The sequence below is a fragment of the Eschrichtius robustus genome, chromosome 2 (genome assembly GCF_028021215.1).
Source record: "Eschrichtius robustus isolate mEscRob2 chromosome 2, mEscRob2.pri, whole genome shotgun sequence".
Classification (NCBI taxonomy): Eukaryota; Metazoa; Chordata; class Mammalia; order Artiodactyla; family Eschrichtiidae; genus Eschrichtius; species Eschrichtius robustus.
In genome coordinates, this window is record NC_090825.1 from 77197027 (window position 1) to 77223559 (window position 26533).

The 26533-nt window shown below is 39.6% G+C and overlaps 1 protein-coding gene across 1 annotated transcript in view; it reads right to left on the reverse strand.

The window, feature by feature from the left end:
- Window positions 1-8609: 8609 nt before the first annotated feature.
- Window positions 8610-26533, reverse strand: part of ELL2 (elongation factor for RNA polymerase II 2) — a 73706-nt gene continuing 55782 nt past the window's right edge. Inside the window, exons 5-12 of the mRNA XM_068535660.1 lie at window positions 26126-26385; window positions 23278-23402; window positions 23028-23115; window positions 20694-21261; window positions 18126-18192; window positions 14652-14823; window positions 12618-12662; window positions 8610-12526 (exon numbers count right to left, since the gene is read on the reverse strand). Coding sequence (XP_068391761.1) covers window positions 12410-12526; window positions 12618-12662; window positions 14652-14823; window positions 18126-18192; window positions 20694-21261; window positions 23028-23115; window positions 23278-23402; window positions 26126-26385 — 1442 coding nt within the window. The 3' untranslated portion in view covers window positions 8610-12409. The remainder of the gene's footprint in view (window positions 12527-12617; window positions 12663-14651; window positions 14824-18125; window positions 18193-20693; window positions 21262-23027; window positions 23116-23277; window positions 23403-26125; window positions 26386-26533) is intronic.

A 26533-nucleotide genomic window follows, 5' to 3' on the forward strand; every position in this document is an offset into this window, starting at 1 on the left:
TAATAGCCCAAAATTTTCCGTAGGGAAATTAACATTTTTTCTTCTCTCCTCATTCATAGCATCAAAGGTTGCTGAATTCAAGAAACAAAATATCCTTGATCACTTTTAGAAACTGATTCACAATATTTAAAAATTTTACATTTGTAAATTATTTCTGAACGTCCTGTAAACAGTCTTTGTATTTTGAGTTTTTCTCATGCTTTAAGAGGATTTAGTGAGCGAGGCAAGGTAGGGATTGTCAGGAGGGATAGTGACTAAAACGTTAAACCATTCAGTTGAAAAAAGAGCATTTATTTGGCTATTGTTGGTGATGATTTCAGTTTTTCCTTACTAGGAATAATCTGACTCTCAATCAGGAGTGATTAAATTATAAAATTATGATATAAACAGTGGAATACCATACCGTTGTTAAAAAGAATGAAAGAAGTCAACAGGGACTAACATGGAATGTTCAAGCAATGTTGTTAAGTAAAAAAATTAAGTTGCAGACCTATAGTTTGATATCCTGTTTGAACAGAAGAAAAAACTGTGCATGCATATGTACCGTTAGTGGCTCCCTCTGGAGCCTAAGGTAGGTGAGTGAGAACAGGGGTCTTCTACTTTTTATTTACTAGGTACTGTTTGAAATTTTTGCAAGAGTAGAAATAATTTTTTTTTAACAAAAGAAAAGACAAAGGACAAATTTTAATTTTTTCATCGAATGACTATAACATTCATGGTCAGTGACTTAGAAAGATAATCTGATGAAACTGATTTGCTTACAAGTGTCTTTTAAGATTCTGTTCCCGCTCAGGTGGACACTTGGTCTGGCTCTGATGCCGTGCACCCCATCTCTGTGCAGAACACAGATGGAGGGGATGGTTGCATTAGTGGAGGAAGCTTGAGAGCACCATCAGTGATCTGTGCAAAGGCCCGAGCTCAAGGGTGGTGGTAGCAGAGAAGAAGGCATTTGCAGAGCAGATTGAGGTATTTACCTGGTTGAAGGAGCCCAGGCAATGAGGAGTAGCTGGCCCAGAGCACAGCTAAGGAAATGGATATTTTACCTCCTGTAAAAAGAGGTTCGTTCACCTCAGTACTCTTAGAGGAAAAACAGTTTCAAGAAGGCAGAACATGAGTGGGCTGTGAGGAGGCCTTACGGGGGCTCCTCTGTCGCCAGGTAAATCTTGGTGATCAGCACCAGGTCTGTGAGGGCAAGGCACACTGACAGGAAGTGGGGTGCAGTAGGGCAACAAGATTTGCATTCTTGATTCTTGTCCTAGAGCTGATACCATGTCACCCTCTGGCCTGTTCTTGGTGGGATGTCCCACTCCACGCTATACAGGGTTTAAAGGGAGGATCAATTGCGAACAGCTGAGAAAGTGCTCAGACAAGGCACAAAGCACTGTACGTCGTAAAGTGGTCTTTAAGGAGGTGTCCACCTCGCCTCCCTGCTTTACCTCATTTTATTCCCAGAAGTGCTTTTTCAGCTTCCCCGTCCTTTGGGCATCTTTCTCTCACCACTCTTGTTTTGGTTTCCTGCTTGCCCACCGATGCCCTTGTTAGAGTCACACCACACGGATGGTTCCCCTGGCTGCTGACAACAGAGGTGACGGGTTGGCAGTTTTGATAGTACAGATGTTGTTTCTTTCTTCCTCAGAGAACCTGCCTCTAGCTGATAGGGCTCTATCAACGTGGCCAAGGCTTCTTACCAGAGCCCCAAATGCCTCCAGCGCTGGAGGGCACCTGCCAGTCGTGGCGCCCCGTGTGCACACTCTGCACCAGCCTCCGGCCTCAGGGGAGACGGCAGGCTCGCCGACCCCTGGGAGAGCAGCCACTGTTCCTCCCCAGCCCAGACCTTCCCACGGGAAAACTCACGGACCGCTTTGGGAGCCACTGGCTGCTAAACTGAGGTCTCTCTATTTTGGAAACTTTCCTCAGAACTTAGTAGCCACATAAGAAGGCCACCAGGAAAGAACCTCAAGTACCCAAACGCCTCTGATAGGCGATAACCTCCAGTGGTTCGCAGGAGGGAACCATGTCAGGGCGTCTCTGGGCCTCATCTCCCCAGAATTGCTTAGCAAGGACAAAGCAGCACCTGAGGGAACAAGTTCAACACCAAAAACGCCCGACCCTAAATGGCTCTTGTGAATGAGAAGCGATTTGCATAAACATGCATTCAGTGAGTGCTAAAGGCCTTCCTCTGGGGCCTTTCCGGCATGTTCTCTCTTCCTGGTACGTTTTCCTCTCTTCTGACTCCTCTCATCCTTCAAGTATTAGTTTCCATGCCAGTTCCCCAGGGAGGCCTTGCCCCATTCCCTCACTGCCCTATGTCCCCTTATTATTCATTCTCAGAGATTTATTTTGCAGCATTTACCACAACTGGAATCAAATAATTTGTGTAATTCGCATCTGTCCTGTTCACTGGTACATTCCCACCACCTAGCACCATGCCTAGTGCCCGTAACTATTGGATGAATGCACCAGTGCTGTGACTGAGGAACTCAAGAGCATATATGACAGGGTTTAACACAGGACTCTTTCTGACAGCTTTGGATGAAGTCACAAGACAATAGATGGCATCTACCTCCATAACATAAAGCAAGATGCTGGGCTTGTAAAGGAGGTTATCAGAAAACCCAGTTTTGTTCCCCTTAGCTCCTGGCTCCGCAATGGCATAAGGGCTTGATGTTGAGCAGTCAGCTGATGTGGGAAATCAGAGGGTTTCTATGGAGAGTTGAGAGCGTGCTTCCCCTCACCACAGGCTAATGAGAGTGGCTTCGTGGAGACCACTTAGATGTTGGCAAGGATGCAGAGAAAAGGGAACCTGGTGCACTGTTGGCAGGAATGCAAATTGGTGCAGCTGCTGTGGGAAACAGTATGGAAGTGCCATAAAAAATTAAAAGTAGAACTACCATATGATCCAGCAAACCCACTTCTGGATGTTTATCCAAAGGAATTGAAATTAAGTTCACAAAGAGACACCTGTGCTCCCATGTTCATTGCAACACTATTCACAATAGCTGAGATATGGAAACAACCTAAATGTTTATAGACGAATGAATGGGTAGAGACAATGTGGTATATACATACAGTGGAATATTATTCAGCCTTAAAAAAGAAATCCTTCCATTTGTGAGAACATGAATGGACCTGGAGGACATTATGCTAAATGAAACCAGCCAGACAGAGAAAAACAGGTACTATGTTTTCTCAATTATGTGTAGAATCTAAAATAGTCAAACTCATAGAAGCAGAGTAGAATGGTGATTACCAGGGCCTGGGGTGGGGGTGGGGTGGAGATGGGGAGGTGATGGTCGAAGGGAACACAGTTTCAGTTATGCAAGAGAAATAAGTTCCGAGATCCGCTATACAGCATAGTGCCTATAGCTAACAATACTGTACTGTATATTTAAAATTTGCTAAGAGGATAGATCTTCTGTTAAATATTTTTATCCCGTGCGTGTACACACACACAAATAATGATAATAAAGGGGGCAAGAGGAAACTTTGGGAGGTGATGGGTACGTTTGTGGCCTCGCTGCTTTCACGGTATACACTTGTCCTCAAACTCATTGAATTGTACACGTTAAATGTGTACAGCTTTTTACATGTAATCATTCTTCTATAAAGTCAAAAAGAAAAAGAAAACCTGCTTTGTGACTCTGCAAGCTTAGGGGTCACAGAGGGGGCTGGAAACTGATTTACGTCTGAGAAACCTCCAGCCCTCCACCAGAGTGGAGGATGCATTTGGAGGTCACTACACCTGCACAGGTAGCAGGCCCGAAGTGCTTACTTTTGTTTGTGGCTGGGGTGGGAGGGTGATGAGAGACCAAACACCTCTAGTTGGCATATGCTGGCCTGGTTCTTCAGAAAAGGGCTCTAAGCTGCTAGTTTCCTGCCTGAAGAGGTCGGGGGTGTGCTGTTGGAGGGCCACCCCAAGGAGATGCCCTGAAAACACCCTGAGAGGCTGGAGCGCTCAGCAGGGTGCTGTCCCAGGCACCGGGGGACGGGCTCTGACTACACCCAGAAGCAGCCAAGGGCAGATTTCAGAGGCGCCGTCAAATAGGCCCTCTCCTTCCCCTTATGCCTCCCCCCTGCCCTCTGTTCCTTCAGCCCTGGGAGGTGCCAAGAGGTGGGAGGAGGGGGCAGGGTGGCAAGAAGCACTTGGCTTCCAGCCTAAATCAGGCCTAAGCTGGAAGAGGGGAGAAGATTTAATTTTAAATGCATTTCAGAGTTTTGGCTATTACACCAGACTGGACTTACTAGTTCCTGAAATGAGACCTATGCTAAAAGTGACCACAGGACTTACCACCTAAGAGTAGCTGTCCTAGAGGAATTATGAGACTTGCCAGAGATCTCATCTCTGGGGACAGAGAAACAGCCACGAAAGTGGGTTTGTGAGATTGCCCTACCCAGTCCCTCTAGTTGGATGCAACGATCTCTGTTTCATCCTAATATAACCATGGTGTGTAGGTATTATCCCAACCTACCAGTGATGATGGAAGGAAGATTCAGGAGTTTAGGCAAATAGCCCTGGGTCTCAGGTTGGTAAATCTCAGAACCAGGTCTCAGCCCCGGGGTGTAGGCCTCCATGTTCCATTTTTGGCTCTCTACGCTGCAAGGCATTTTCAACTTTACTTCCAGACTTTGCATGTCTTGCTTGTACGTCCCTGGTTCTGAACTGGCCTTCTCACTATTGATAAGCCAAGTCATCTTTAACCAAAAACAGAAGAGAAATGGTAATACGTGCAGGTTAACAGAAGGGAGGGGCCATAATAGATCATTCAGGTGAGAACAGTGAGTTAAGAGAAGGGAAGAGCAGGTGGGGAGGTGATAATTGGCTACCGCAGCAACAAAGGCTTGTCAACAGGGGCCGGGAGGGGAAGGTGGCACGAGCGGAGACAGGAGGAGCTTTGCCCACTGTCCCTAGTGCCCCCTTACAGTTGTTCTCAGCTGCAGAGTCTGTAGCTCAGGTGGCCATGAGAGCCCTGGAGACCCTCTTGGCACCCCTTTGACAAGGCTGCCTTAAATGAACTCTATTCCTTGGGAGGAGAAGGGAAAGCTTACAGGTGTAAGAGGGGGAGTCATTTTCACAGGAGACTTTTCCCCAAAGCATCGTAACTGAAATGAACCGTGTCAACCCCCTCCGGTAACTAGATGGCGAGAAGCACTTATAGACAAGGCTCTTTTAAAAACTCTCCCCTATGAAGACACGTGGAAAAGAGAATTAATAGAGAGAATATTAAAAGTTAAGCTTTAGTCTGGAACAAATGCATCAGCACTGTAAGTTACTGGTAGCTGTGATGTTAAGAGGAGCTACTGTGGTGCTTGAAAAGGTTCACAGAGAAAACAATCTGCAGAGCAATCAGGAGCAGAGACTTTGAAATGCTCTAGGTTGTGTTTATCTACCACAGGGACTCAATCACGGTTATGCGAAAATCTAATAGGGTTTTCAGTTCTGGCTGGCTGCTTGTTTGTCAGGTATATTGCTACAAAACTCTCCAACTCGAAAAAAAGATGGAAAGAAATAATTAGAAAATAAACAGCAAAAAAATACACATAGAAAACTTACTAGGTGCCAAGCACCACTCTACATGTATGTGATCACAACAACCCTCTGAGGCAGGTACTACCCCACTCAGGGTGGGAAGCTGAGGCTGGAGGGCTTTGCAGGCTCGGCCATGCTCTGCAGCCTGACTGTGCTCGGAACCGCTGGTGGTGTGACGCCTCTTGTTTTGCACTTTCCCCCTCCTCCCTGTCTTCGTATCACTTGCCAGCAGTGGCTGCTGGGCTGTTCTCAGCTCCTCTCTAGGAAGAGTGTAAGCGCCTGGGGTCTCCTCCTGCTCTGGTGGCTGTCATTTAAACATCTTCATTTCATCATCTACGAAATGAAGACAGTTGTTTGTTCTCGGTGCTGTTGACAGGCCCTGCTAGCTCTATCATTACAGGAATCCCAAAGTCCTTTGATTATCCTCAAAATGTCTACTGCTTGGAAGGTTATAGAAGCACTAGGCATTAAAAAAAAGGTCAAGAAAAGCACATGTCAAATTTAAAGAAACATCAGGCTAGAGACGCTTAGACTGCCATCCTCTACCATGTCCCTGAGAAGTGGGGAAATGAAACCAGAACCTGTCAGTTATGATAAACAATAAAAATAACTTTTTAAACCATTTCATTTTATGTTCCAAACCATTATAGACCATGTAGATGCTCATATTCCAGAGGTGACTAGAGGTATGAATGCCAGTGTTGGAAAGAGCTGTACCCTTTGAAGGTGTGCAGTTAGTTATTCAGGGCAAAGGGATTCCCAAAGTCAGTCTGCCATCAGTAACTCATTCCTTAATCACGACTTCGGGAAGATAAAGTGGCAAGGCACACAAACCTGAATGATATAGCAGACTTTCGCAGTAATCCAAATTCTCTGGCCACATGAATTTTAAATGACATATATGGATAGCCTGCCTCATTCATTCTTTCAGTAAATTACTATTGAGCACCTTCTCTATGCCAGGCACCAGGCTAGGAGCTGGAGACACACTAGTGAATAAGGCAGTCTCTACTCTCATGGAACTTATTTAATTAATGATACAATTAGTATTTAATTATAATTGTGACAAATGCCGCAAAGGAGAAGTATAAGATGAAAGAGAACATATACTAGGGTGACCCAAGTTAGTCTGAGAGGTTAGAGAATGCTTCCTGGAGAAAGTGATGTTTAAGGGGGAGATCTTAGGGGTGAGGAGGCCTTAGCTAAGTGAGAGAGGGATGGAGGGTAGAGCCGGTGGTGCAGAAGGGTTACTGGAGAACCTGAAGGCAGGCCCTTGTGACTGGTATGGAGTGGGAGTAGCAGGAGATGAGACTGGTAGATGATGCTGCCTATCTCCACCACAGTGGAATTCTGTAAGCCCCCTGGAATCCATGAAGTATAGAAAAGCAGTCAGTCATTTCTTAGAGGCCCCAACTTTCAAACTCAAACATGGTGGCCGATAATGTGGGCTCAGTCTTTAGGAAGCACTCTCCCGTATTTCACAGACCAGATAAGGAATTCTTATCATCCTTCTCCAGATGCCCAGATTGTCCCAAGTACCTAATTACAGCAAGACAAACCAGCCTGGCCACCCCACTGAATTAAACAGGCAGGAGTTGTAAATAATAACACATCTCCACCGTCATACAGCAGAATCATCTGACCCCAACTGGAGAATTAAGCAATCATAAAATATCAGAGCCACCTACTGCCACAGCCAGCCTCCGGCCCCAATCTCAGAAAGGTAAAATGAGTGGGGCAGGTACGTGTAGGTCTACATCAATAAAACCCCGAACACTCCACCTCGAAAACTTAAGCTTCTCTCAACCTTTGTCCCCTTTGTAATCAATCAAAGCAGACTCATCCTCACCTAGAAAAATAATGCTCCTCCCTAGTGCATCCAGCAGATGGCTGGTCTCAGAACCCCCAAGTGCTTTAAAAACAATAATTGAGCCTCTGCCATACCCCAGTTAGAAGGCATATTTTCACTCTATAGCTGAGGAAAGGAGTTAAAAGACAAGCACAACGTCAAATGTCCAGTGGGGGAGGGCTGCTGAAATAATTACAACATTGGGAACCTCATTCATTCCTGGGGCTCCTCATAAACCCAACCAGAATCATGGCTGGCACTGAGCATTCTGGGTTTTTAATACTAGTGCTTAATTGAGGCTTGCTTCCTTTCCTCCTCCATTAGGCTTTCAGAAAACTTGTAGAAACTGCATGTTAAGGATCCAACTAGAATGTTCTTATATCTAATTCACACTGGATAGATACCCCTTAGAGCTGGAGTCTTTTACTGAGACGGCCTTTTAATATGAAGAGAAAATGATGTGATTCCAAGACTGTAACCCTGCTTCTTCTCTCTACCTGCACTGCCACAATCTCCTTCCAATAGCCCACTGTTAAGATGGCACACATTCGAAAATAAAGGACACACATGTTTTCTCAAAAAGTATTTTGGCCTTCCTTCAAATTTATTTATCATTTCTGACAAAATCAACTCACTGAGAATAATCCATTAGGTATCACCCCCAACACCCACATTCTAGTCTCCGTTGAATCAAAAGAGTCTAGCCCTGTGTGGTGTTACTGGACTGTCACTTTGTGACGGTTACCCTAACCCTAAATAGGTACCAACATATGAATGGCAGTACGGAAAAGTAGTTAAGAACAGATACTGGAGTCAGGCTTCCCAGGCGCCACTGTTTACTAGCTGTGTGATGGGCAAGTGTCTTAACTTCTCTAAGCCTCTGTTTACTTGCCTATAAAATGGGGATAGCAGGGTTGTGCTGAGGAGAAATGGGACAATACATATAAAGTGTGTAACCCACAGAAAACCCTCAATAAATGGTAACTGTGATTATTGTTCCCCTAGGAGATACTGCCTTTGGAGGGCATGTCCTCCACTTGTAAAACAGGCAGCAGGGGGTCCTGGAGCAAATACCCTGTGTTCCCACTTCCTAGAGTCACCAACAAGTAATCTTCTCTGTCCCAGGAAGATCATTTACATTAGGGCATCAGAGAGAACTTTGTTGCGGCATGCTTTTTTCTAAGACAAAATTAAGAGCCTTGAAATGAGACAAAGGAAAAACGAGTACCAGAATTGCAAAGTTAACATTTTTATTGAACTGAAATTGGTGTAGAACAACAGGGGCCACCACAGCTGCTGAGCTCAGTTAACTGAAAAGTCTCTGTGACATTTTACCTTGCTAACATGGTTTGGGTAGAACAACTGAGAAGCAGCGTAGATATATATGTATATATTTTTAACACTTCAAAATATTTTGAAATGAGCCTCATAGCCTTGTTCAGTTTTCAGGTTACAAAGAACATTGATAACATCTTCTGTTGCCTTCATTTAGTCGTGTCAGTTAATATCTTTTCCCAAAAGGTTCCTCTCAAAGCTGGCTATAATTTTTCCCCATCTGGTACAGAATAAAAGGATTTAGTAACACTTAGGCAAGTAATAAACAGTAAGAACTTTAAAAGTAGTAAAGGCAAAAACCACTCATACGTGACTCAACACTCACACGGCTGGAAAGATGATGAACTGGCTGAAGAGTTTCAGCCAAGTTCCAGAAACAAAGGACGCACTAGTGGAAGGGGTAAGGCAACCAAGCAGAGTGTCGGAACTGATGGACCATTTGTGTCTAAACCTCATCTCAACACCTTGCTTCAAACATGAAAATATGCATTTGTTTTACAGAATAAGGTGAAATATTTTAAGGGAAAAGAAAACTATTAAGGTTAAAAGATCAATCAGAGATGAAGGAAAATTAATACTGGATTTTTATAATCAATGCATGGAGCTATGATATCAACTGACCACACCAATTACTTTTGTGAGAGCAAGTACTGAACATCTATCACTACTTACAGTTGAAAGTTAACCCCTCTAAAGTATTCCAGGGGAAATAAATAACCAACGAGATAGGAAGTGAAGTCCTCACATAAAACAAAACCACATCTAGTTAATGTTATTTTGGGTTTGTATTAAATCAGCTGCTCGCTCATTCTGGAGTTAATTTATGGTTGTTGGTAAAAATCATCAAGAGTGCTTCAAATTATTTTAGATGAAATGTGATGAGCAAATAATAACAAACTCATTGTCTCATCTTGACAATGCTATTTTACACTTACTATTTCTCTCAAGAAAACCAAAAAAACAAAAAACGAAATAAATTCTACCAGAGTAACTGATACTAAGTGGCCACCCATTCCTGCAGCAATTATTTGAGAGAATCTAAAAATCTTGCAGTAGGAGATGAAGAATGATTATAAATATCTTAATAGGCTCACGCCCATCTTTAAAAGAGATGCAGCCTTAGGTAATAGATGCAGAGATTCACAACTCTCAAATCTGCAACTGATGATAGATATACATTTTGCAAGGATCTGCCCAATGTACACAACAAACATCTAAATTAAGGCTTTTATACGTAGGTGGTCAAGTCTACAGGTGTGCAATGCTGGATTTTCATAAAGCATCTCCAGCTTCCATTATTACCCAATTTGTAAACCAGAAGATGTGCTGATGTAGATGGGTAGGAGCTCCAAGGGCTAACAATTAGCCAACTGGAAGGCTTGCCTTGTTTGTAAACAAGTTCTAAAATAAGTGTTAGCAGTGAAACAACTGAGAGGGTGCCACAAATGATGTAGAGAGGAAAAGTGAGTTGCACCTGCTGACAGGGAGGGGCTTAAAAAAAAAAAGCCAATAGCCGAACTTCTTCAGTTCAAGACTTTGAGATTTAGAGACCTAAAGGTTTAGCATTACTTCCAAGCCAATTGTTCTCACACTTTAGCTTGCAAAATCACTTGGAGGATACTTATGAAAATGGGGCTTTGTGGGCCCTATCCCCAGGGATTCTAATTTGGGTGATGCAAGTGGTCCAAGCACCTTGCTTTTGAGAAACACCACTCATAGCAAGTAGCAGCACACTATCTTTGATTAAAAGGCCATGATGTTCTAAGAAATGACACCCATGAGGTCATTACTTACAGACAAATCCCTCAGGAGACTCTACCATATGATATGAGGACCAAATTTATCCCCAATTAAGTTTCCTTTACTGCTTTTTTTTTTTTTCCAACTGAAAGTTTGATATCAGTGAACGCTGAGTAATGATTGTACCAATTCTGAGGTAAAAGGAAGAGCACCAGGGATCTCAATGCTAAAAGAAAATCGAATTCCCTAGGAGGTCCATGCTACGTAGAAATCAAATTGCTGTGGTAATGTTACAGAGCTATAGTGCACAGGGTCTTGTTTCAGTCTTTGTATAGTTTGTATACTTTTACTATATTATCTACTCTTTCCTGTTAATGTTTTAGAAGAACTCCAAAGAGAAAATTTCATCTACATGCTCTCTCAGGTTTTCTAGACACCAACATTTTCTGGTTTACAGCGATACACAACAAAGTTATTTATTTTTTTATTGTTTTGGATGCTGGAGACAAACATCTTTATTAAAGATACCACCAAAATTTTGGCAAACATTTCAAAACATATTTGTAAACATAATGCTTCCCTTTTAAACTGGCAGCACTTTGAAAAACAATACGATAAGACAACACAACTTGAATCAACATTAGTTCAAAATCCTTATATTTTTGACCACATAACTTATGTTCCCACATGATAAAACAAATGATAGTTTAAATCAACGTCAACAGATAAACTCCATGAAATGAAAGTTTGTGCTGTTTGGTGAATCACAGTATGTTATGGTTAAATATATCCACTCTTTTTTATATTCCTGGCAGCCAGGATGAAAAAAAAACTTTAAATATACATTTCATGTAGGTAATAGCTTCTTTGCATATCTTTCTTCAAAAATACTTTATAGCAGTATATAAATAGGTTACCTACACGTTTAATTTTATAATTTTGCCCCAAACTATAGATCTGTTTCATTTTCATAACATATCAATTTTGCCCAACATTAATAAAGTTGACAAACTGTTGAAATGGAAATGCTTTTGTCTTCCACGATAGAAGTAGCAATTTGATAGGAAAAAAAAAACCTACAGTAACACTCATCAGTTGTTTCACCTGAGCGTTTGGCCTACTGAGAGTAGCAGCTTTTTTCCTTCACGCACGCTCACATCCACACCACCTCTGCACACATACAGGTCGAGCACACGCTTTCAGACGCTGGTAGGCCACAGTGTGCTTCCCATTGCTCTAATCAAGTGGGAAGCAGTGTAGCTAATGATTAACCACACTAGGTACACAACTAGCAAACACCTTAAGGCAACCATTGCAATGGGGGTTAATTTGCAGGGCAGATTTACTGTTCTAGATCAAGTCAGACTATATATACACATGTGTATATAGATCTATACACATACTCACACACCTTTCTATTTCTTAACCCTCCAGAACAATGTTTTAAGTTTTTTTGTATTTTGTGCAAATTTCTAAATGTTCTACCATTTAAGGCAAAGAGTTCGTATTAAGAAAGGTCAGAAAATAGGCTTATGTTTATCCAAAAGCATTTCACCTTGTACATTACTGTTTTTTTTTTTTTTTAAACACACATAACTTTGAAGTGTGGACACTAGATCCCCAATATCTAAAAAAAATCATTTCTAATGACAAACACAGTTTTTTAAGGAAAAAAAATTGATTTGAAGTACAGACACTGGATCCCCAATATCTACAAAAAAAATTATTTCTATTGACAAACACAAGTCTTAAGAAGGAAAAAAGGACCAGAAAAAAGCAGCTTCAAAAATGCAAGGAAACAAAGTAAAATGGGGGTTGGGGGGGAAGGTAACTCAAGTTTACTAATACTGAAACTTCCAACAGGCAAAGTTTCATTTTTTAGAATTTGAGAGCAACTCATTTGGAATTTTAAATAAATAAGCTTAAGTTTATTCACATCTTCTGGTCCAAGCAGAGCTCTAGTGCCATGACTCTGCCTGCTGTTGGTCAAATTCACCTATTAGTCTTTTGATGTGAGCCAGCTTGTTATGAAGATACTCGCATCTGTATTTTTCTTCATGGTAATTGGGACTAGACTGTGGATGAAAACAACAGTGAGGAGTAAGACTGTGGAATTCATAACACTTCTCAACTAAAGGTCAGAAAACTAATAGTGATGATACCTACCTGTTTTATCTTCTGATATTCTTGTAAGACTTCTTCATGAACATTCTAGAAAATTAATAATTAGAAATCAGAAGAGAACTTTTTTCTTTGCAATGTAAACAGATAACACACAATTGGCAAGGGTGTGGGAAATATTAATGATGGAAATGTAAATTGGTACAGTCTTTAAGGAGGGCAATTGGCAACTGCCGTTAAAACTGCAAATGCAAAACTGACTCAGCACTTATACTTTTCTTTCAGATTTAATTGTGCCTGAGTGAAATGACACATGTACAAGGTTACTCACTGCAGCACTGTTTGTGAAGCAAAAGAAAGTAAACAAAATCTAAATGTCCATTAATCCATACAAAGGAGTACTAAGAGGCCATTAAAAAAGGGGGAAGTGCTTTATGTGCTTACATAAAAAAATTCTCTAAGATATATATTGTCTAGTGAAAAAAGCAAAGCACAGAACAATTTATACAGTTTGGTATCATTTGTTTATAAGGGAGAAATAGAATATTATATTCTGGGAATTGTTAATGAAATCTGATAAATCATGTATCATACCTTAACTTACTGGAACATAAGACAATGGTGCATCTTATAAATGATGACAGCTTAGATTCAATTACATATGGTATATTTGTGAATTTGCTTGTGTATATATATCTTATACTCAAACAGACCTCTGAAAGAATACGATGGAAACCAGTAATACTGATTGCCTCTAGGGAGGAAAATTGGGTGGTAGGGGAAGAGAGCTAACCCTTATGTACTACATAACCTGATGTACTATGGATCTAAGCAGTTTCCAAATGCTAACATTTATTCTGCACAACTCTATAATCACCTCACTTTATGGATGGGGATTTTTAGAATTTTCAGTCAAGTTAAGTAGCTTGCCCAAGGTCACACAAGTAGAGCTGGGAATCAAATCCAAGCAGTCTGGCTTCGGAGCCTGCTCCTAACCACTCAGCAATTCTTAGAATTACATTTTAGTTTAAATATAATCATGGTATACTGGTAAATAACTATATAGAAAAAAATAAACCCCAAACCATATCACTGACCTCTTGCACTGCCAACCACTCACTCCTCTGGCAAAGTTTTCTATAACTCTAGGCAGCTTGTTTAAAAGATTAAGGCCCACTAATAGAAGACACAATGAATCTCTAGGGCACGGATGCTCTCAGGCTGTTTTCCCCATTGTGGGAAAACCCACCCCATTTTCTCATGTAGGTTCCTGTCAGAACAACAGTGGGCTAGGATGGAGGCACCATTTGCGGCTGTGAAGTGTGACAAAGTTATCTGTCATACACAAGGAAGGAAACATACATTTATATCAATCCTTTGGCTAAGAGCTCTATGAACAATCAGTAGGCAGGTCAGGCTTCTACTGCTCTTTGTCAGCTGTAGTAATATTACCACTTAATGTAGGCAAGTGAAAACAGATTAATACCTGTTAACAAATGGCAGTCTTGGGAAGCTGGAAGCACCATGCTTTTCTTCACTTAAACCCCAAACCTGAGTGGTATTAAGCCCCCTTTATATTCTATGCCAGACTGAGGTTTAAAAAAATATTTTTTAAAAATGTACTTGAAATAGTAATTTTGGGAATTAGCACCAGATGTAAGAGCTATAGTCTGAGTTGAGTTGGTAAGGCGGTCAAATATTTTGATGCCAAATCTTGCTTTTTGTTTTTCCTATTTTGTTGTCTGTATTTTTCTCAGTACACTACACATTATATTACAGTAAGTATGTAAGTATATATTATACATTTTATACATATTATATTATATGAAAATACAGTTTTTCCACTGGAGGAAATATAGGATCATCATGTTTACTTATTTTCAAGAACTATTTCAAATATTTATTTTCCTAGCTAATTTTAAAGGAAGGCCTTTAATTTTGAAGGCCAAAAGCTGCAGAGAGGCTGGTCTGCGAGAAGACTTGCTCTGAAGGCTAGGAGGATGGCTGGGGATGGGAAGGGCAGAGAAAGAAAGAAGGTAAAATATGAAAGTCAGTCCATCTAGGAACAAATGTGTTTACCTGATACTCTTTTGAGCCTGGAGAAAGGCGCTTTCGCTGTGCATCCAGTTTGATAAATCTTCTAGCCACAGTCTCCATCCTGGCATGCAAGGCCCTATACTCATCATACTCAGCATTGAAGTCATCCTTGTAATTCTGGCGTTGCTCATAGGAGACAATAGCAATATATTTTCTAGTAAAAAAGACAAAAGATAAACGGAGAGTAGCTACAGGATAAACATGATGCAGAAGCCTGAGATTTAACACAAATATTTGGAAACTATATCTATGCGTGTTTCCCTAGACTGAATGCCACTCTGCCACTGCTTGCTGCCTTGTCACTCCTTCAAAGACCTTCCTGGTAAAATTATCCCACAGGAGAGTTTAAGAACTTCGGGAAGAAAAATAAATGTGAAAAAAACATGGTGGCAATGGAATTAAAGTGCAACTAGAAGACAACACTTACACACGTGTAGCTTCCTAAACCTTTCTCTACCCCAAATAATTTACTACCATGCTAGCGGCAGAGGCCAACCCATCTGTTACGAGTCACATGGAAACAGAAGGATTGGAGGGGTAATGTGAAACCAGGAGAACGTCCCACAGTCACTAAGTGCTGAAGTCAAAGCTCTTTGTAGACCTGCTGCTTTGTTTTATCATTTTTTAAAAATGAGAGTTAGACCAGAAAAAATAAAAAAGGGGGAAAAAAGGTATATTTCTCTAGTTCTTTTCAAACACTTAATGTCATACTCTGTGTAACAGAAAGCCAGTTTTATACTATTAGTTTATTTCCTTAATAAAAAGGCCACAAATGTTTTACTTCAGGGTGTGAATATCTCTCGGGACCTAGTGAATGAAGGCCACCTTCCCAGAGTGTCAGTTTATTCAGTGGTGGTAAGCCAAAACAGCATTTTAATATTAAAGTTAATATTATTTGTTTGTGGCTCTGGGCCTGGGTCTTTGTACTCTGTGCTCCTGTCATGGAATGCAAAATTCCCTTGAATTTTTGAGATAAAAATTGAGATTTCAAAGCAATTTCAGGCAGGTGGCAGGAGCTTCAGGGTGCCCCAGTGGGTATACATATACTCTTCATTGTGGAAAACTTTGGGAGTTCAGTCCTTTCCAAAATGGTTTTAGACATTCTTACCAGTTTTATTTAAAATGCAATAGCACAGATGCCTAGTTGGAAATGTGAGAAAAGTGATGCAGTGAGCAACCTTAATGTCCTCATTAATATTTTTATTCATGCTGAGTTAGACAGTGTGGAGGTTCAATTTTCTAAGTGTAATTGAGACAGTGGTAGTATGCTGATTTAAAGCTGCCCTGCTAGTGTCCTTGCTATAAAAGGAAAACTACCAGCCAAGCAGTGAAACAGGCCTCTCTAGACATGGGCTGTCCTGACTGCAGACCAGAGAGAGCCCGGGGGAGAGAAAGAGGTTCCTGGGGATAAGCATACATAAGCAAAATGGCTAAACTGATCGTGAAACTCAGGTTCAATTTGTTATATAAAATATTTATCCCACTTTCTCAAAATCACACCTGAGGCCACACCCTCCATATTTTATTTAATAATTCCCTCAGGGAAAAGTACCAAACTGGCCAACAGTTGTGCTGCTATTATACAAGATTATTTGGTTATACTGGCATTTTAATGAAAAGAATGTCACTATTTTTAATAAAAATTGTTATGGTTCTACAGCTGGCTCTTAATGTAGTGACGGAATAAAACGTTAAATACTTTGGATAATTCACAACCACAAGTAACAGAAGTATTCTTATTATATAAAAATTAGGAATACTGTGGTTAAGTATGAATTATTCAGAGGCTGATCATTAAAGGTTTTATAGTATGTCCTTTTGGTTTTCTTAAGAAACAAGTTTAAGTTCTGTATTTTTAGTGATTTTTCTGAAAATTCATGCTTTCTCATCATTTTAAGAAAACTTGCAACGTTTATATAAGATAGCTTTTGTTAAAATAAATTGCTCTTAAGCAAACAATCACATAGGTTATGTACTTTCATGATTTTAAAAGAGCTAGAAAATAACAAACATACAGAAATGCACTGAGGCAGATGCAGCAACCATCCGTAGATCAGTACGTTAAAAACAAGTTATTAAATATAGAATTAACTGCTTAAGTCGACAAAACACAGCAACACTGAATCCATGGGGGAAAGGTTAGAATCATTTTTCAGTCTCCCCACATGATTTTGTCCTATGTAACACGTATACAGCACTATTAGAAAAAAGAGAAATTCAAAATCCGTCATAAGAGAATGAGAGCACAGTACTGCGGCTGTTATTTGAGGGGGCCAACTTTCACAAGACTTTTCAGGAAACGCATTTGGAGAGGTGAACGCCCACGTCAGTGGAGCCAGGCACTGTCCCCCATCCAGCCCTTCCGGGGCCAACGCAGTGGCAGCAGCTTTTCCAAGCTCCCCAAAAGAACTCTAAAACCATACACCACCTCAGATGAGAGAGTGCTCAGCATGGCTTCTTGGGTTCCTTTTAGTTAAGAGATGATAACTAGCATTACGGTTTCATGCTATATCATTCCCCAATGAGCATAGCTTTTGCCACTACTGTTAAGCAAAAGTAACACATTTTTAGTATAAAATGTTCTCTACTCCGGAAATGAACATTTCATGGGACATGGAGCGCTAAACTGCATAGTTTAACTTTGTCCACCATGGGATGCTACTGATAGAGAAAAAAATGTTCATACAGCCCAGATTCCATTTCCAGTCTACATTTAAGCTATTTGTATATTTGTTCATTTTCAAAGCTATTGGTAGGCAAATCTGTTTGCTCTTTCACTCTCCATTTTTCCAGGCTTTTGCAACTTCATTATTTTCTTCTTACAGAAGCCTTTGAGTCTGTAAAAAAGCTAGAATTATGTGTCCAAGTTATAATTTCTGTGATAACCAGTTACAAAAAAGTCCCCAGCTCAGCACTGAGCAACTTGTTGTCATAACAAGAAAAATATAACCGGTATTAAAGTGAAGTGATCAAATTTTAATGCTCTCTCCTCTTAAAGTTAATTTGACGGCAAAGCTTTATTTAAATAAAAATCCATCTGTCTCTACTTTGTGTTAACTGCAGAGGTTTAAGTACTTTATCACTAATAAACTGTCCCTTTGGGGGGGCCCAAGTGAATGACTGTGCACTGATAAACTGCTTTGACTTTTTGAAGAGTCAGATCCCTGAAATCTTCCATAATCAAACGCTTGGCCTGGCCCTGGAACAAAGGACAGGCTTCTCTATACTTAAAGGCCACCGAACAGAGCTCACAGCAGGGATAGGCACAACCTGCTCAAGCCGACAAGGGTGGACTGGGGACGAGCAGGCTTAATGGCAGCCTTTCAATTGCAGGGGTGGCTCCAGGACTCTATTTCTGGAACTTCTTACTTTTCTGATTTGCAAATCATGGGAAAAGAATTTGCAAACTTTCTAAAATTAAATAGTTCTCTCCCATCAGCAGACATCTGAACTTACATCAAATAATCTGGGAGTTCAATTGTTGAAGAAGCTTCCGTGGAGGCAGTGCAATCCTCTTTAACTCCTACAAAGAAAAAAAATTCAAGTGTTCACCAAAGGGTATGGTTACAAAATGCCTATAATTCTAAAATAGATCAGAAACATCTGGAACACTTTTCCTCAAATTCTATTCTTCCATCTCAATAAGCAATAGTGAGCAAGGAATACAATTGAACAAGAACAATAGAGGCCCTATGACCAGTGCCAGCAGAACCAACGCCAGGCATTGAAAGCACCCTGGCTACTGCAGTGTCTGCACAATAAAGGAATTCCATCTTAACCCAAGGTCAATCTTCTATTCTTTCAACAACAGTTGTGGCATCTGCCCAGCAATTCAAAGATTGTGGTGGCAGATGCAGCCAGACAATGGGAGATACAAACTTTACATCAACATCTACTTTTCATAGGATTCAAAGGCAGATAAGATAGTGAAGTCAGGTAGCAGACTATTTCGATGGCTGTATTTTTGCTGCTATTCTTTTTGTATGCAGACAGTGGAATTGGGCAGGAAGTTTTCCTATCAGTTTAAAGTAATTTAAAATAAGTTATTAGTGAACACCAATTTATACTCCTCTAATATCTAACCCTCATAATACTACACAGATTTGTTTTTAAGAGGACAAAATAAAGTGCCAGTTGCTCAGGACTACACTGTGATAGTGTAAAAAACCCTCAAGCAGAATTAAATTAATAACTCAAACCCAAACCCTGCCTGCTAGCAAAACATACATGTTCAATATAAAACGAGTGAGAATTTAATAATTTCTTGGTTTAATATTTTAAAGGACAAAGCACACTAAACAAATTATGCAGACTCTGTGGGCTTATTTTGTGTGCGTGCGTGTGTGCGTGCGTGTGTGTGTGTGTGTGTGTGTGTGTGTGTATTTGATTCAGGCTTAGGTAAAAGCTTGTTTTTACAACAGCCTGAGCCTTAAAGGAAAAGGCATCAAGTGCACATCACCTGGCTTCTCCTTTGTCACAGACACCAGATAAATTCCAGTAGAGCAGAGGATGTGGGTCTGAATCTATCCTCAGTTTGTGATAATCTCGATTGGCTTTGAAAGGTACTACATCCTCAGTGAAGGATTCAGAGACCAGGCCTGCTTCTCTCGGCTTCCAGCTCTGAGAAAACTCGAACTCTGCTATAGTTCTCAACATTCTGGGATCCAGTCTCTGACTCAGGATTACCATCTGATGGTGGGAAGTGTGGAGAGTGGGGCATACCCAGGAATCTGGCTTACTAACTCTGAACATGAAGTTTTATTACCTCTTTTTCTTTTCCTGATCTGGCAAATTCAAGTATGATAGTGTTTGAGGGAAAAAGCTTACACCTACCTCTTGGGCCACTATATACTACCATGCTGATCTACATATTTCAACAGATATGCTTTGACAAGCAATATACTCAATCCAGGTCAATAAAGGCACTGCATCATACTATTCCATAATCAAAGCTTCTCTCCTATGGTAAAAATGGTCAGTTAAATCTAAGGATTACAGACTTTCAGTACTGTGGGCAAATTACAGAAAGATAAAATTCCTTAAAGTCTAATCATTAAAGTACTTTTTCTAAAGTTGTACTTTCCTGGGAAATTTTACCTTAGTTATGCTGGGTTTAAAATTGGCAGCAGTCCTAAATGATGGGTTTGGATCTTTTCTGTATGTTGGTATGCAAGATATTAAGTTCTATATATATGAAATAAGAGAAATCTAATTGTGTCATTAGGTTTTAAAGATCACTACCCTCAGGTAAGCAGTCTTTCTACTGATTAGCTTTTCTTTAGAGGTAAAGCATTATTTTAGGCTTCTTTGGGTCTCTAGATATTTGGCTTTGAAAGCTTCCAAAAGCTTGAAATGGTTAAATTTATTAATTACAGTTGATGTTAGCTAACTAAAACAGTGTTCTCAAAATTGAAAAAAAAAAAAAAAAATCCCAAGATCTATCAAGCTAATCACCAACAGCCTTGCAGAAGACAAATTGCTTTCACTCTGAATGAAGATGATGTTATGGATCTGCATATATAATTTTACCTTGCCTGCTTTATAAAGAATTTGACATTTCCCCTGTGCTATTATTAACTAAAGCAGGGTTGACCCTGCTTCTTGGTAAAGAAGGACCTGAGTACTTTTATTGCTAATTGTGTGTCTGGTTAAATCAGTTCAATAATGGCATATAATAGGTCATGTTGAGGTTGCACAATACTGTGACAGCTCTGGAAAAGCGCAACAAAGTTCACCTTCTAAAAGGGGGTCTCTGGAGGATGACAGGGTCATTTTCAAATGCCACCATCTTAAGAAACATAAAAACCATGTTTAATAGTTGGCTGAAAAGAGACAGAAAATGACTGCTGTAAAATGCAAGAAAAAAATTTGCTCAAAAGGACAATACTAAGATTAATAACTAAACGGAAGGTCATTTGATAAAAAAAGCATTACTAATTATAAACAGCATAATCTCACACTCAGGATAGTCCGCTCTTCCCATTCATTTAACCCATGTAGTTGGTTTTTACAAATGTAAAATACCTTCATTGGAATCCGGACTGGAGTTGTTCAGCTTGGCAATTTCCTCTTCTCTTTTAAGGTCCTCTTCCTTTTCCTCAATCATCTCAATGTCGTGCTTTTTTATCTGGTCCTTTTCCTTGTGTCTTTTAGACTTCTTCTTGGACTTTTTGTGAGACGAATGGTTTTCTTCTATAGGCTTTGGACATTTTAGTAGAACTGAACCAGGTGGTAAGGTTTCCAGAGAAGTCCTAGAGGTATATTTGTCTTGCTGGTCCTCATAGATACTACCGTTTTGACTAAAACTGTCAACAGGTAGGTCTTGAGTCCCCCGGCCTTCTGGAGTGCTAGGGGAATTGGAGTGAGAATTTACAGTCTGAGGAGGATTGGAGACAGGCAGGTGGGTTGAAGGCAGCGGTGGAGGCGTGGGGATGGCAGCGGCTGCAGGGGGCAGCGGGGGGCCTGCAGCAGATTTTTCACTGGTGGGATTCAAATGACCATTTAATGTTGGCGGCACTCTATTTGTCAGGTGAGATATTCGAGCTTTTTTATTCATTAAAGGATCAATGAAATCTGAATCTAAAAGCCGTTTCTGGGATGGGGGGGAACAGGGAAAACAGATGAGCCAGTTTGCACTAAAATTCAATACATGTGTCACTCGTTACTAGAAGAACAACTGAGTAATTTTATTCATACTTAAATTTATAACCAATTTAAATTCATTACCGGCGTTATGTTAACCATCCTCCAAGCTTAAGCACAATCTACAATAAGTTTTCATGTCTAATGTAAAAAAGCAGAATCTGGCAAATATGTTTCTTGAAGTACTTATACTTTCTGATCATACAGACCCACCCTAAGTTCCTTGAGAGACTAGGCGAATTTATGTGGATTATACCACTCAGGAGTGTATTAAATAGAGGTGGCCTCCTTCCTCTGCTGGCCACAGCTGACCTAGTTATATTCAGTGAGAGGAAGAAGCAGTTTTTAACATTATTGGTTGTCAGAACCAACAACGGTAAGTACAGGGCAATAAGCCTACACTTATTTGATCTCTTCGAATGTGCTAACATGCTCCAGTTATACATATTTTGGCTGTCTTAAGATGGAAACAACCAGCACATTCAGAATAATTTCTCTACATATCTCTATCACTGCTGAAATGCCATCCAAGTTTTTTCTCCCTTAAATATATCTTTTCACTGGATTGGAAGGTAAGTCTGAATAACTAAGTCCATAAAAATTATATGGAGTTACTATTTCAAAAAATTTCAAAAATCATGCTAATATTAGCCCAATCCAGCAACAACAATAACAGTATTTAAAATAAAAAGGAAAGTCAGATAGTTGAAAAGTACAAAGCATACATCCAATGTAATACTGTGGCTAAAACTTTAGCTTGAAAGAAAATAATAATCATCACATTAATTTATTCTGTGTTGAATTTAGGGCCACTGATCTCACACCCAGTACATAATTAGATCAGAGTATAAGTAGCTTTATAGTAGTTGGCATTTGAGGCTTCTGTAGACAACATACATGCAAGGACAGAATTGCTTTTATTTTGTTCCTCCTCTGTTCCTCACAATAGGTTTCTAACATTTTCTGACATGTGAATAACCTTTTGCCCAGGGCATGCTTACTGTTCCCCACACATCTGTCCTGTCTCCCTAAGCCTTGGGAGGGGGGTCCAGAGAGAGGAGCACTCTGTCAGCAGCACTGGGGTAGAGCGGTCTGTCTCACTGCCAGTCTCAAAGACCTGAGAGTTCAAGGTTGTCTGAGAACCAGGTGGGCTTGACCTCTTATGTTGCCCAGGATCTCCCCATCTTTTTCCAACCGAATCTTTTGGGGGAAACTCTAAGCTGGAATGGAGTCTCACTGGAATATTCTGACTGGGATCTAATCAAAAAGTACTTTAAGAAAACATATGGAAATAGCAGAGTTTTTTATTTGCTTATTTTAAAAACATTTTTACCCAAGAATATTTTTCTAGAATGTGCTTCAGATAAATTTAAATATCTTCTATTTTCTATATAATCTTAAGACTGGATATGGGACTGGATAAATCAGTGATCAAATGGAAAAGTAGATAGTCTTATAACAAAACGTGAACTTCAAGGATTGAAAATCAGAGTAGACATTAAATACCTTGACTTAATGTAGTGTCATATGGTTAAAAAGAGTTCTGGACTGGGAGCTGGGACCTGAATTCTAGAGTAAGCTCTGCCATGAACTTTGGGTAGGGAAGCTGTGCGACTTTTCTGGGTCTCATTTCTCTCATGTATAAATCAGAAAACCTGAACAAGGTGGCCCCTAAAGTCCATTTCAGGGCTATGATTATATAATTTTATGCAATACCTGAGGAGAAGATGCAGCGTCTCTACTAGAACATACAGGAGATTCTGAACGGCTGGTGCTGGCAGCATTCTGAGATGGATTTAGTTTTCTGGAAAGGACACACATGTTCCAGTTAGGGGGACAATTTTCAAATGTTCATGATAGAAAGCCTACCCTTGCTTCTTTTTTCCCATCTCAACACTAAAATAACAATGACTATAATAATTACTTATTTGCATAATTTTTAAAGGAAAAGAAAATAAGAACGTACCTCAAGAGCACTGACTCTAATGACCGTCTGTCTATTTCATTATATCCAGGCCAATCTCTTTGGAGCTCTTTAAAAACATAATCCTTTAAGGTGTATGAGAGGTCCTTAGGATTCAGATTGGCTACCTGGTACATGGTGTGAAAAGAGAGCATTAGTTCTTTTTGCTATTTCTTAACCTAAAACAGGCAACCTTTTGGATTTATACTGAAAATAACTATATCAAATGGCTCCAAAGGGACTGCTAGCTTTGCATATGCCAGATCTCAATAAATGCTTTTTGACTTCATTTGGGGAATTAAATAAAACTTTATATACATAGTTAAATATTTTTTTCCTGGATGGCCACTGCATTTGTTAAATAGTAATCCTACATTATGCAAAAAGTGGAGGAAGATTTTCTTTTTTTAATCATTGTTTTTTCTAGTCAAAGGAATCCAAAACAGTTTTCTTAACATCTTCATTATTTATTTCTGGCTATTAATTCCATTACTTTTGAGTTACAGTACAAGTCCTTGATCACTTGTATTAAGTAGAAACCAAACAGTGCCCATATGTTGGTTTACAAACTTCCCCTTCCAGTAATCAACAGAAATTATCTCCTTAAACAGTATCAATTCTGATAATCTTGTCTGTCATCTTCTTGGCTTGCTAAGCTTGCTCGTTATAGCTGCCAGTTCTCCTGAAGAACCACTTTTTCAGTCCTTGAAATTCCCCCAAACCAATAAACGGAAACAGAAACCAAAATAACCCCTAAATTACTGTTATTATTTGCAAGTGTAATCTTTTCTTATCCCTTAACTACGGTTCCTTGCGCATCCAGGCCCAGGCTCCATTAACAACATGAATGTATGGATTCTGGGGCTGAACCAAGAGTCATTTTCAAGGCTGGCAGAATGGTATTCTTCTTTTCATTTCCTACTGGAATGCTCTTTTTAAAAACTTCACTTCTTTCTGTGTTTTTTAAAAGTACTATAAAATATAATATGATAGTTTATGCTTTTCTCACAGCTCAGCTGAATACTAACATTAATGTTGATATACAGTAGAAAATGATAGGCTTATCTTAAAATTCAAATTTGCAAATAAATTAACATGAGATACAACCAGATTTCTCAAAGTGGAATAAATACAACGATCTTACAATCCATATTCTGCTAGCTCCTAAGTTATAACTCCAGCTTCAACTGTCTCTAGACACCAGACTCTTATATATATGTAACTACCTACTGAATATCCATCTCAATTTGGATATGTCTAATAGACATCATCCAAATAGCATGTATGTAAGACAGGATTCCTGATTCCTCTGCATACTTTTGTTCCTTTTCCATCCCTCCCCATCTCAGTCGATGGCTCAATATCCATTCAGTTGCTCCATTTAGTTGGTCTGGGGCGAAATCCAGGAACTGGCATTTTAAAAAAGTTCTCTAAGGGGTTCTAATATGCAGCTAGGATGAGACTATGCTCTAGATTCTATCAAATAAACAACAGTAATGACACTCATATCCCACTTGCTCAGGAATTAAGTATACCTACATTTAAAAATTATATCTATACACATATTCATGATCACATGACTACTGACATACATCAGTAGCAGCCTCTGGGTGAACTGCCTCTGCCATCATTTTGCCCTCTCATCCTCTAACCTAGGAGGTAATTTACAACCTTTCTGGAGATTCAGTCACCAAATATTTTGACTTATAACCTGAACCTCCCCCCTTCCCCAAATAAAAAACTGAACACACACACACACACCTATACCCTCATCCTCATTCATTCTTTCATCCTGTCTCTTGAGCTCTTAAAATTGCTATGTGACATATGGGTTTAAATTAAGTGTTTCCAAAAAGTGCTCAAGTGACTTAATAAGATCCCTGAAATTGCCAAAGATACCTTGGGGATTGGTTAACCCAGAACTGGAGATTATGGTTTTACTCTTTCATGACATTTGGTATCATGTCTTGAATATAAGAGAAAACAGATGAAAAGGACTTAAAAATGTTATTCTTTGAAAAATACATGAAAACCTGCAGATTTATTTTATTTTATTTTTTAATGATGAAATTTAAGAACAACTTTGGAAATGTTACTGCTTTAGAAAAAAATAAAGAGAGCAGACTTCCATGTCTGGTGGACTTGAATACTAATCAACATTTATGACACAAAGTCATTCTAAAAAATACAGGGAGCTACAGTCTGATGAACTGTTGATTTTAACAAAATTACTTACTTTTATACTTAAGCTTGTGATTATACAGTAACTGATTAGAGCTAATACTTTACATATTCATATCCTTTAATGAAGACAGGTGACTGATTTCAGCATACCCAATGGTTGAAAAAGGCAGAGTATTACAGGCGAAAACAGCATGCAGGGCAAGACACATTCAAAACTATTTAGTAGGTAAAAATATTCTAGCTTATACTGACCAAAGACTGATAAAAACACATTGTATAACTTCACCTACATAAACCAATAAAAATTATGGCAATAGTTTAGCAGATTCAAGACTAAAAGCAGATAACCAAAACTTCGTTTACTTTTTTTTAATGGAATTTCAGGGCAAAGTTTGTTTAACCCAAATGAAGATAATGACTCGAAACTTGACAATTCAGAAGGCTCTAACTTATAAAACCTAGTATAAATGTCTACATTTCAATTAGTTTTTAATTAAATGTTTAAATCAAGATGATTTAACTTAATATTCATATACCATTGATCAAAACGATCCTGAAATTTCTCTACCTCAATAATAATGATAACAACAACAACAGAAACAAGCCTTCTTAAATGAACTCCCCAACAAGAAGGTAAGCAGAAGGAACTCTCTCCAGCTGTCCTCACCTGTTGCAGAATTGCTCCGAGGGAGTTCTTGTCTTTCTGATTGACACCGTCTTTCTGCAGTCGAGCTAGCAGCTCAGGTTTCTTGTAGGCCTTCAGTGCCAGTAAGTGAATCACCCTGTCCCGATATGGCCGCTGAGAAACACTGCTGCTGCTATGTATCTTTCGAATGGTATTTGCAGGGTTCATGGGGGTTGATCTTTTCCTCTCAGGCACTGCATCTGAAACAGCTTGAGGTGCTTTCCGAATTTGCACTCTTTTCCCTAAAGTCCAGTAGAAATGACATTGTTACACATTTGCAGGTGATAATATAATGAGCCTCTCAATTTCCACAACTCTGATTTAGGTACCTCTTCATTCTGGAAGGAATAAAGACTTCGTATTTCAGTTTTTACTTACTTACTTACTTAC